This window comes from Dendrobates tinctorius, unplaced genomic scaffold, assembly GCF_039654945.1.
Source record: "Dendrobates tinctorius isolate UK_male_01 unplaced genomic scaffold, ASM3965494v1 ptg000138l, whole genome shotgun sequence".
In the NCBI taxonomy this organism is placed as follows: Eukaryota; Metazoa; Chordata; class Amphibia; order Anura; family Dendrobatidae; genus Dendrobates; species Dendrobates tinctorius.
Genome location: NW_027361806.1, coordinates 8910042 through 8922823, shown reverse-complemented (window position 1 = coordinate 8922823; position 12782 = coordinate 8910042). Strand labels below are relative to the sequence as shown.

The window sequence follows — 12782 nt, the reverse complement described above, 5'->3', positions numbered from 1 at the left end:
ACTGTCCAGTCAGAAAACTCTTGATGGAATCTGCCTCAACCAGGCACTGACCAGTCAGAAAACTCTTGATGCAATCTGCCTCAACCAGGCACTGTCCAGTCAGAAAACTCTTGATGCAATCTGCCTCAACCAGGCACTGTCCAGTCAGAAAACTCTTGATGCAATCTGCCTCAACCAGGCACTGACCAGTCAGAAAACTCTTGATGCAATCTGCCTCAACCAGGCACTGACCAGTCAGAAAACTCTTGATGCAATCTGCCTCAACCAGGCACTGTCCAGTCAGAAAACTCTTGATGCAATCTGCCTCAACCAGGCACTGTCCAGTCAGAAAACTCTTGATGCAATCTGCCTCAACCAGGCACTGTCCAGTCAGAAAACTCTTGATGCAATCTGCCTCAACCAGGCACTGACCAGTCAGAAAACTCTTGATGCAATCTGCCTCAACCAGGCACTGTCCAGTCAGAAAACTCTTGATGCAATCTGCCTCAACCAGGCACTGTCCAGTCAGAAAACTCTTGATGGAATCTACTCCAACCAGGCACTGTCCAATCAGAAAACTCTTGATGGAATCTGCCCAAACCAGTTGCTGTCCTATCAGAAAACTCTTGATGGAATCTGCTACAACCAGGCACTGTCCAGTCAGAAAACTCTTGATGGAATCTACTCCAATCAGTTGCTTGAATGGCTTGTGAAATACATCACACAAACATACCCAAAGGGGAATGCTCAATTTTACCAGTGGAAACAATAAAAAAGGACCAATTACGGGAAAAATCACATGTCATAATATAAACCAAGGAAAAAATACACGATCAAAATCCAAGTGTAATGAAAAAAATAGAAAATGTTTATTAGGGTATACAGATATAAGGGGAAGGGGAGCTACCCAAAAGGCAAATGTTGCAAAAAGACACTCCTGGATCAATGTACACATTGATGAATATCATAGGGGATGAAGGCAATGATAAAGACATTAGTAGTCACAAATACAATGGGGTGCAAGAACATAGAATCATAGAATCGTAGAGTTGGAAGGAACCTCCTGGGCCATCTGGTCCAACCCCCTGCTCAAAGCAGGATTCGCTAAATCATCCCAGTCAGATGTCTGTCCAGCCTCTGTTTGAAGACTTCCATTGAAGGAGAACTCACCACTTCTCGTGGCAGCCTGTTCCACTCATTGATCACTCTAACTGTCAAAAAGTTTTTTCTAATATCTAATCTGTGTCTCCTCCCATTCAGTTTCATCCCATTGCTTCTAGTCTTTCCTTGTGCAAATGAGAATAAAGTTGATCCTTCTACAATGTGACAGCCCTTTAGATATTTGTAGACAGCTATTAAGTCTCCTCTCAGTCTTCTCTTTTGCAAGCTAAACATTCCCAAATCCTGCAACCTTTCCTCATAAGACAGGGTTTGCAGACCGGTCACCATTCTGGTCGCTCTTTTCTGAACTTGCTCCAGTTTGTTGATGTCTTTTTTAAAATGTGGTGCCCAAAACTGGACACAATATTCCAGATGAGGTCTGACCAAAGAGGAGTAGAGGGAAATAATGACTTCACGTGATCTAGACTGTATGCTTCTGCTAATACATCCTAGAATTGCCTTTTTTGCTGCTGCATCACACTGTTGACTCATATTCAGTCTGTGATCTATTAGTATACCCAAGTCTTTTTCACATGTGCTGTCACTTAGCCCTATTCCTCCCATTCTATATATGCTTTTTTCATTTTTATTGCCCAGATGTAGTACTTTGCATTTCTCCCTGTTAAAAACCATTCTGTTAGTTGCTGCCCTCTTCTCCAGTTTATTTAAATCTTTTTGAATCCTCTCTCTCTCTTCTCTAGTATTAGCTATCCCTCCTAGCTTTGTGTCATCAGCAAATTTAATCAGTTTACCCTCAATTCCTTCATCTAAATCGTTGATAAAGATGTTGAACAATACAGGGCCCAGGACAGAGCCCTGTGGTACCCCACTTGAGACATTCTTCCAACTGGATGTGCAGCCATTTACGACCACTCTTTGGGTCCGATCACTAAGCCAGTTATGAATCCACCTAACAGTTGCCTTGTCCATTCCATACTTAGTCATTTTTTCAATAAGGATTGTATGAGAGACTTTGTCAAATGCTTTGCTGAAGTCAAGATATACTATATCTACAGCATTTCCTTGATCCACCCAATCAGTGATTCTGTCATAGAAGGAAATTAAATTAGTCTGACATGACTTATTAGTTACAAACCCATGCTGACTCTGTTTAATCACTTCATTCTTATCCAGGTACTGACATACATGTTGTTTAATAATTTGTTCAAAGATCTTTCCTGGTATAGAAGTCAGACTCACCGGCCTATAGTTGCCTGGGTCCACCTTCTTCCCCTTTTTGAAGATAGGAACAACATTTGCTCTTCTCCAGTCTTCTGGCACTTCTCCTGTTCTCCAAGAACTTTCAAAGATTATGGAGAGGGGTTCAAAAATTTCTTCTGCTATCTCCTTCAGTACTCTGGGGTGTAATTCATCTGGACCTGGAGACTTGAATTTCGCGCGTTTCAAGGGGCGCGCCTTAAAAAAGGCTTCTAAGCCGAAACGCGCGTCGGTGACGCTGTGGGATCTGGCTCCTGCCCCCACCATTATTTTAGGTAAATCGGTACTACATTTAACCAATTAGGGAGCGGTTGCCTTCTTTTGCACATTCTATCTTTTGAGGGATGGCATGTCAATGGGGATGTTACCAACATTTTATATATAGCCCTTCATTTGGGCTTTTGGTGTTTACTTTATTATTTGCAGCATCAATTATATTATAATGATGTTCTTGCACCCCATTGTATTTGTGACTACTATTGTCGTTTTCATTGCCTTCATCCCCTATGATATTCATCAATGTGTACATTGATCCAGGAGTGTGTTTTTGCAACATTTGCCTTTTGGGTAGCTCCTCTTCCCCTTATATCTGTATACCCTAATAAACAATTTCTATTTTTTTCATTACACTTGGATTTTGGTCGTGTATTTTTTCCTTGGTTTATATCCAATCAGTTGCTGTCCAATCAGAAATCTCTTGATGCAATCTGCCTCAACCAGGCGCTGTCCAATCAGAAAACTCTTGATGGATCTGCTCCAACCAGGTGCTGTCCAATCAGAAAACTCTTGATGGAATCTGACCCAACCAGGCGCTGTCCAATCAGAAAACTCCTGATGGAATCTACCCCAATAGGCACTGTCCTTTCAAGAGGCTGCAAAAAACACTTCAGGAGTAAAATAAAAATCTTAAAAATAGCTCCAGTAAAGGAAAAACTTCAAAAACTGCAAAGACGGAACATTTGCTACAGTGGTGACAACTTGAAAAACTTGTCTATTTTAAATGTCCCAATGAAACTTTGTGTGAATGTGGCCTAAGGCGGCATCCAACAAGGGGCGGTAGGTCTCTGTTACCCCCAGGTCTCCCGGGTCTGCCATGCTGGTGCTATAATTAATTTATTATTTAATTAATTTATTAATTATTATTTATTTATTATTTAATTAATTTATTAATTTACCATTTAATGGTACAATCTCTGCTCCTGCTACTGCTACAATCCCTGTTTGCTGTCATCTAGTGCAACCTTTCATTTAATGGTATATAACAGTGCCTACTGAATGCTTGCTAAATTCATTTGTTGCATTGAACTCAATACTTACTGCTGTATAGCCCTGTTGGGGCAAGTAGAGATGTTATCAGGTGAAAGGTGTTACTAGCATATGGATGTAGCCAGGCCCTGTGCCTTTGATTGTCTAACATCCCCTGGTGTGCTAGGCAATTGGAAATTTATTCCAAATCAGTTCCCACAATCCCTCTCACCTGATCCTCTACTCAGTCCTATATATTCAGATGCCGCCTAGGGGGTTACGTGTGCGGGTCAGGCACGTGTGTCCCTGCAGCAAAAGTATCTTGAAGATGCAGTTATTACTACGGCAGTTAGTCTCGGCAGGAGTCAGGACCCCACACTATCTACCTGTCTCTTTTGGGTATGTCTGCTGAGTAAGCCCTTCTTATTACTTGGACTTAAGGGGGTTTTACAAATAGCGATATCGCTAGCAATATCGCTAAAGCATCACCGATTTGGTGACGCAGCAGCGATATCGCTAGCGATATCGCTATGTGTGATACTTACATCCGGACGGCTCCCCCGCTGTCTGTTGCTGATCGCGCGAGATCGCGCAGCTCCATTTCTCGTCGGGCGCTTCCTGCTGGGCTTCCTGCTGGCGCCGACGAGCGACGCGTGGACGCGGATGGGAGGACGTCAGGATCACTGCATGTGAAAAGTACTTAACGACCGCTGTATCGCTGCTGCATCGCTGTGAGATCTGCCAGTGTGGCAGCTCACTAGCGATCATTTAGCAATGCACCAGCGATCCTGACCGGGTTGTATCGTGGTCGGGATCGCTGATGCATCACTAAATGTAAAGGGGCCTTAACTGTCTAGAACTAAATGTAAAGGGGCCTTTAGGTTTTCTTAACCTATCTTATTTCTTCACCATGTTTACATATGCCCTCACAGTGTTTGCTCCTTTATTCCTCACTCTTCGCTATCCCCAAACTCCAGCACCCTCTAACCAAATAATCATCTCCTCTTCCCTCTTTCCTCCCCACCTGGCCTCCTCTGCTGAACTGCTCCTCAATCTCAAATCTGTCCGAATTAAACATAAAACAAGCTGCCTAATCTCCTTCTCCCATCTGCTCTCCCTTTCTCTGCTTCTCCTCACTGCTGGCGACATATCTCCCAATCCTGGACCCCCACAGCTCATACCCCCCATTACTTCCCCTTCCTACCGCTCCCTATCTAATAAGAACTACCACAATCTTTCCAACTTAAAACCTGTGCCATTGACACCCAACCCCCTGCTCCCTCTCTCGGGAGCACTTTGGAATGCCCGCTCCATCTGCAATAAGCTCCATGTGATTCATGACCTCTTTCTCTCTCACAATCTTGCGTTCCTCGGCCTCACAGAAACATGGCTGACATCCTCTGACACTGCCTCCCCTGCTGTGCTGTGTTACGGCGGCCTCCACTTCACCCACACTCCTCGTCCTGGCAACAGACACGGTGGAGGAGTGGGTCTTCTCCTTTCTTCCAACTGCACCTTCAACCCAATCCCACCTCTTCCCTCCCTAATCATCCCCTCTTTTGAAGTCCACTCTGTCCGCATCTACTCTCCCTCCAACCTCCAAGTGGCCGTCATATACTGACCTCCAGGCCCGACCACTGCCTTCATTGACCAATTCTCTACCTGGCTTCTTCATTTTCTTTCAACTGACACCCCCACTATCGTCATGGGTGACTTCAACATCCCCACTGATACCCTTCAGTCAGCAGCCTCCAAACTCCTGTCCCTTACTTCATCCTTTGGACTTACTCAGTGGTCCTCCTCAGCCACCCACACAGACAGACACACATTAGACCTGGTCTTCACCCGTCTCTGCTCTCTTTCTAACTTCACCACCTCCCCTCTCCCTCTATCTGACCACCATCTACTCACTTTCTCATCCCTGTCCTCCTCACCAGGTACCCAGGTCCAGCAACATGCGCACCCCCGCAGAAACCTTGCGCACCTAGACACCCACGCACTCTCTGACTCTATTCTACCACTGGCATCCATATCCTCACTCCATGACACAGACGGTGCCACTGCTTTCTACAATGCCACTCTCGCATCAGCTATTGACATGGTTGCCCCTCTCGTTCATGGCATAATGCGACGTATCAACAGACAACCCTGGCACAACAACACCACTAAAAAGCTCCGGCAAGTGTCCAGGATTGCAGAGCGGCGCACATTCAAACAGGCAACACTCGATTTCAAATCTGCCCTCACCTCTGCTAAACAACCCTTGTATCTTCTCTATCTTACAACCCCAAACAGTTATTCAAAACTTTTAACTCCCTCCTCCGCCCACCACTGCCTCCTCCAACCTCCCTCATCTCTGCCGAGGACTTTGCCACACACTTCAAAAACATGATTGACCAAACAAGGCAAGTCTTCATCACTCAACCAACACAACCCCTTTGCATACCAGACCAATGCCCAAACCCCATAACCTCACTCTCCAACATCACTGAAGGGGAGCTTAATCGTCTCTTCTCCAAATCGCACCTCACAACCTGTGCACTAGACCCCATCCCATCCCACCTCCTCTCCAACCTCACTACCACACTTATCCCATCCGTAACCCACCTCTTCAACCTATCACTAACGTCCGGTACCTTCCCTTCTGCTTTCAAACATGCCACAATCACGCCTATCCTTAAAAAGCCAACCCTCGACCCAACCACTGTGTCCAGCTATCGCCCAATTTCGTTGCTCCCATTCGCTTCCAAACTCCTGGAACAGCACGTCCATGCTGAACTTTCCTCCCACCTATCATCTAACTTGCTCTTTGACAATCTACAATCTGGTTTCCGCCCCCATCACTCCACTGAAACAGCCCTGACCAAAATTACTAACGACCTACTTACAGCCAAATCAAATGGACAATACTCTATACTCCTGCTTCTAGACCTGCCCTCTGCATTCGACAGAGTTGACCACTGCCTCCTACTACAGATCCTCTCCTCCTTCGGCATCAAAGGCCTTACCCTATCCTGGATCTCCTCATACCTTTCCAATCGCACATTCAGCGTCTCCCACTCCCACACCACCTCCTCATCCCATCCTCTCTCTGTTGGAGTCCCCCAAGGCTCTGTTTTAGGACCCCTACTCTTCTCAATCTATACACTTGGTCTGGGGCAACTCATAAAGTCCCACGTATTCCACTACCACCTTTATTCTGATGACACCCAGATCTACCTCTCTGGCCCAGACGTCACCTCTCTGCTGTCCAGAATCCCAGAGTGTCTATCAGCCATATCCTCCTTCTTCTCCTCTCGCTCCCTCAAGTTCAATGTGGACAAATCTGAACTCATCATCTTTCCTCCATCTCTCAGATCTTCCTTACCAGACCTAGCTATAAAAATTAATGACATCACACTTTCCCCAGTACCGGAAGTCCGCTGCCTCGGAGTAACCTTTGACTCTGCCCTGTCCTTCAAACCGCACATCCAAGCTCTTTCTACCTCCTGTCGCCTCCAGCTCAAAAATATTTCCAGAATCCGTCCTTTCCTCAACCCTCAGTCTACTAAAATGCTTGTGCATGCCCTCATCATCTCCCACCTCGACTACTGCAACATCCTTTTCTGTGGTCTCCCTGCTAACACCCTCGCGCCTCTCCAGTCCATCCTTAACTCTGTCACCCGACTAATTCATCTCTTTCCTCGCTACTCCTCCGCTTCTCCCCTCTGCAAATCTCTTCACTGGCTCCCATTCCCTCAGTGTATCCAGTTCAAATTACTAATACTGACCTACAAGGCCATCTATAACCTGTCTCCTCCATATGTCTCTGAACTAATCTCCCGATACCTTCCCTCACGTAATCTCTGGTCCTCCCAAGACCTCCTTCTCTCCTCCACACTTATTCGCTCCTCACCCAACCGCCTCCAAGACTTCTCACAAATTGCCCCTATTCTCTGGAATTCTTTGCCCCAACATGTCCGACTATAAACCACATTTGGATCCTTCAGACAGAACCTGAAAACCCACCTCTTCAAGAAAGCCTACAGCCTGCAATGACCCCGCTACCTCCTTCTCTCTCACCACTACCGGTGATATCACCTCAACCAACACCGCAACTGCTGCAACCCACCAACCTACTGTCTCCTTCCCCACCATTCTGTAGCATGTAAGCCCGAAAGGGCAGGGTCCTCTCCCCTCTGTATCAGTCTGTCATTGTTAGTTTGTTTACTGTAAGTGATATCTGTAATCTGTATGTAACCCCTTCTCATGTACAGCACCATGGAATCAATGGTGCTATATAAGTAATAATAATAATTAAGCCACAGGTTATTGATAAAAACTTAGGTGTTGTGTTGATCACAGATCCGTCCTTCCACTCGTGGGTAACGATCCAGTAAGTGCACACAGTCATTAGTATCAGCAGGACGGCTGCATCTGGTGAGTTCCGAGTTACCGATAATCAGCCGGATTCTGAATCTGCCCTATTCCTAGTCGGAGTGCCGCCATATAACACCTGACATTACACTGACCATACATAATACACGGGATTACAGGAATTCGACTATTATAATAATCATTTTCTTCCTGTTTTTTTCATCTGCAGATTCACGCTCCGCACTCCTCCAACATGTCTGTAATCGTGGCTCAGTCTCATTATATCTTTGGTCTCCGGCCAAAAGTCGCCAATAACATCTGTTACTTCGATGAACAAAACGTGATCTTCCCATCCGGAAACAACTGTATAAAGTATAACGTGGATCAGAAATGGCAGAAGTTTATTCCAGGTAGGGGCCTCTGAGGGCACAGCGTCGTCCGCGCCAGTGTCAGGCCGGGGTCGTATTCGTGCCAATGACACTCTGCTCAAACTCTGCTGCGAGCGGAAGCCGAGTGTCAGTGCTCCGGGCTCCGATCCTCTCGCACGAGAGAATCCTATCACAGAAAGTAATTTCTCCGTCTCCTCTATTGCCGGTAATCGTACTGCACTTCGATGTCCGAGGTTCCGATGTTTTGCACGCGCCCACAGACTTATATGGGTGCGGGGAGTCCGAGATCCGCTGCCAATTGCTGCGTGCTGCCAACTCAACATGACAAAATAATCTCCAGTCTTCACTGCTCCATAGTATAAGATCAGGGCGAGCGCCGTCCGAGGAAACATCACATAGCGCCAGTCCGAGCTCATAAAGGGAGACTCCACCAAGCATGAAAGGGATGCAGGATTAGGTGGACAGTCTAAGGGGAAATCCACAGGATAGTAGGAGTAACCATAACAAGTATACACAACATCTAAACTCAGGTGGCTTTTTTAATCTTTTAAAGGGGATGTCCAGTGTTTAGGTAAAGACCTTGCAAACCCATTGTTTTCTCGCAGCCCCACAATCTCCCCCATCAGAAGTACACAGCTTACAGAGCTGGAGCACCACGGTGCAGTAATTGCTCTCCAGTCATGTTGTTTAGTTTCTATTGAAGTGAATGGAGCTGAAATGCAATATCTGGGAATGGCCACTACACAGTTTATGTGGCTGTGCTGCTCCAGCTCTGTACACTGTAAACAGGTGGTCCCGGTTGTCAGACCCCTGATCCCAGGTGTCAGACCCCCACCAATCTTATATTAATAACCTAGCCTAAGAACAACCCCTTTAATCAGTCACATCAGCCTTTCCTGGGTTTTAGTCTCCATCCTGCACAGGCATCCCATGTGACCCTGCTGCAGGGGTTGTCCGTCCAATGAACCTCTCATCCCATTCATTTTACCCGTTGATCGCAGAAGTCAAGAGAGACTAAGGTGCAATTAAAGGGGACTCCCATCTTTCATCAGGTCACTGGGTCTCACAGTGTTGTCATAGAGACACGGATTATGTATTATCACATAGAAATTTACTGTTATTTCATCAGTTTGAATAACGATATTAGATATTAAGTGAAAGCTAAAAAATGTATCCACGAGGGACACGTACATTAGAAGTATCCAATACTTTGTCACCCTCCTTCCTACTGCACGGATGAGAGCAAACAACTTGACCCTGGTGCTAGTTCACCCTCACTTGGCTACTAGGGTTGGTGCCCAGCACCCATCAGAGACCCCTTCACCCTATTGTGGTTTATGGACTTACCCTTTCGTTTCTCTTGCTTAGAAGTGTATTTATGACATTCTTATCTTCTCGTCTTCAGGCTCAGAGAAAAGTCATGGTATGCAAGCGTTAGCGATCAGCCCCAATCGCCGTTACCTCGCAATGTCCGAGAAGACCCCCGACAAGGCTACCATCACCATCTATGATTTGGCGTCCATGCCATTTAAGAAGCGCAAAGTCCTAAGCGCTACAGACTTCACCGCACACGAGTTTGTCAACTTGGCATTCTCACCAGACTCCAAGTACCTGGTGGCTCTGTCGGGTTCTCCCGAGTGGCAGATCATCCTATGGATGTGGGAGAAACAAAAAGTGATGGCGACCGTGAGGGCGGACAATCAGAATAGCCCCATTTACCAGGTAAGTGTTCCAATTGTCTGATTGGCTCAGTATGTGTCCACTTCCACTGCAGCCCGACACTCCTATTCATTAGGTTCACATTGTATGAGGTCTTCCCTATATTGGATTCACGGGACCTTTAATGGAGTTGGAGAGCTGATTTTTTTTCTCTTAATACTGTAGGTGAGCTTCAACCCCCATGACAATTCCCAGATCTGCGTCACGGGACACGGGGTCTTCAAAATCTTCCGCTATGTAGATGGGAATTTGAAACAAAACTTTCAAAAAGTGGATGCTCATAACTTCCTGAGCCACGCGTGGCTGTCCGAAGACCGAGTCCTCTGTGGAACGGACACTGGTAAACTCTTTCTGTGGGAGTCTGGAGAGCTGCGCTGGGAACAGAACATTGGGGGGAGAGCCAACATACAACACCAGCATCCAGAAAAACGGCGAGCGTCTGCTGATGACGGGCGGTAAGATTAAGGAGTCCCATTATCGAGGCTTCTAACCTTTATGGGGCTTTAGAAATTAAATCCCCTGCAGGAAATGTTACGGAATAAAACACACAGAATACTCACCGGTTAAGTCCCCACCTCGGTGCCTATTATTTTGCTGCCTTTATAGCCGTGTGACCGCTGCAGCCAATCTCAAACCTAACCAAACTGAGCATTGAGGATAGTGATTGGCTGCAGTGGTCACATGAATATTCAGCAAAGAAAGTCTCAGCATGACATCTATAACATACCTTAATGGTTACAATAGTTGAGGAGCAGGACTAATTAAAGGGATACTTCATCCAAAGGCTGCCAGATATGCCATAAAGGTCTGATAAGGGGTTAGGGTTATTGAAACACCAAGCAATGATAGACAGTGCGCTGCAGTAAGGTGCCCACCTCTTAATGAAGTTGCTGCATCTTTCAGCTGCTGTGCGCCACCACGAAAATGTTCTCCAGACAATGTCTGTTGTACATTTTTATCATCATTTATGCCACTTTTGTAGCATAAGTTATAATGGGTTTGTCGGCTGCTTTGGTCTGGTCACACGACTTTGTACACTTTTCAAAAAGTTTACTGATCTGGCAGTGAGTGGAATGAGCCACATGTATGTGGCCGCTCTCCCTGGCATCTGACGGCAGCCCTTGGTGGGTATATTCTATGACATTTGGCTTCAAGCACAATAGTTTTATGTTCTTTTCTATGTTATTATATCTTATAATCTGTTTTTTATTGATGAGAGATTATGGGAATTTTCCGATAACTGATTATTGATTCGGCTTCCCGTTCTTCTGCAGCGCCCTTTCTGCGTTTGGCAGCAGCACATCATCCCCATTACACATCTATTCCATTTTGCCCTATTCTAAGGGATTCCTGTGCTCCGGCGGCCCCGGCAATGTCTGCATGTTTGAGAAAGTGGAAGATCGAGAATTTTATAAGAGAGGACGAAACATTAGGGTGAGCCTGACGTAGCTGGCACCAGTATAGGAGATGTGTGTGGTGACCAGTATGGCGGCTGGAGTGATATATATATATATTTTGTACATTTTACGATATTATCTTTCTCCGGCAGATCCCGCAGGATAAGAATAACAATGATCCGGGTCTTTCTGAGCAGCAAGAGATTCTGTGCATGTGTCTGAGCCCGTCCGAGGAGACGGTTATCGTCAGCACTGATAGGAGCCAGCTCTGCAGCATCGCACTATCCTCAGCGGACATCACTAAGGTAAGGCGGGGCTGTGTGGCCTCATTACTCTGCAGTTTATATAAGTCCCCATAGTGGTCCTCTTCTGTAAGGATGAAGATTGGTGCTGACTTTGAAGGTGCTTCGGGCCTATTTGCATAAAATGAATCCGGTCAGGAAGAATTCCTGACATTTTGCAATGTTGTGATGGGAAACAGTCAGATTCTAAATCAGCATCTACATCAATATCTAATCCAAGCTACCAGCAATCGAGTCAAGAAGGATGAAGATATTGATGGATATATCTAATATATAAAGCTGAATGTGTGTGTGTATGTATGTATGTATGTCCGGGATTGGCATCGGCACCGTTGCAGCTACAGCCACAAAATTTGGCACAGTCACACGTCTGGACCCCAAGAGCATCATAGGGTATATTGTGAGGCGAAATTTTAACCCCGCGCGTTCCAATTCACCAAACAATTTTGCCTATTATTCTTATCATTTCTATAGTATGGTGTTATCGTCCTTCTGTAAAGCTGGAAATAACACAATTTATTACCGTGCCAACACAGACAACCCTCTGACACAGACTGCAAGGGGAGCTCAGTATCACACAGGATAGGATTAGATACACGGCTCAGCAGTCAGTATCACACAGAATAGGATTAGATAGACGGCTCAGCAGTCAGTATCACACAGAATAGGATTAGATACACAGCTCAGCAGTCAGTATCACACAGAATAGGATTAGATGCACAGCTCAGCAGTCAGTATCTCACAGAATAGGATTAGATACACGGCTCAGCAGTCAGTATCACACAGAATAGGATTAGATACACGGCTCAGCAGTCAGTATCACACAGAATAGGATTAGACACATGGCTCAGCAGTCAGTATCACGAAGGAGAGAATTAGATACACGGCTCAGCAGACAGTATCACACAGGATAGGATTAGATACACAGCTCAGCAGTCAGTATCACACAGGATAGGATTAGATACACGGCTCAGCAGTCAGTATCATACAGGATAGGATTAGATACACGGCTCAGC

At 45.8% G+C, this 12782-nt stretch overlaps 1 protein-coding gene across 2 annotated transcripts in view; it reads left to right on the top strand.

Annotated features, from left to right (window-relative positions):
* The window catches only part of CFAP57 (cilia and flagella associated protein 57), a 41743-nt gene that overhangs the window by 1192 nt on the left and 27769 nt on the right, over window positions 1-12782 (top strand). For both annotated transcript variants that reach the window (XM_073544539.1, XM_073544538.1), the window contains exons 2-6: window positions 8189-8369; window positions 9754-10070; window positions 10233-10522; window positions 11342-11501; window positions 11617-11769. In XM_073544539.1, the coding sequence (XP_073400640.1) occupies window positions 8213-8369; window positions 9754-10070; window positions 10233-10522; window positions 11342-11501; window positions 11617-11769 (1077 nt within the window). In that variant the 5' untranslated portion in view covers window positions 8189-8212. The remainder of the gene's footprint in view (window positions 1-8188; window positions 8370-9753; window positions 10071-10232; window positions 10523-11341; window positions 11502-11616; window positions 11770-12782) is intronic.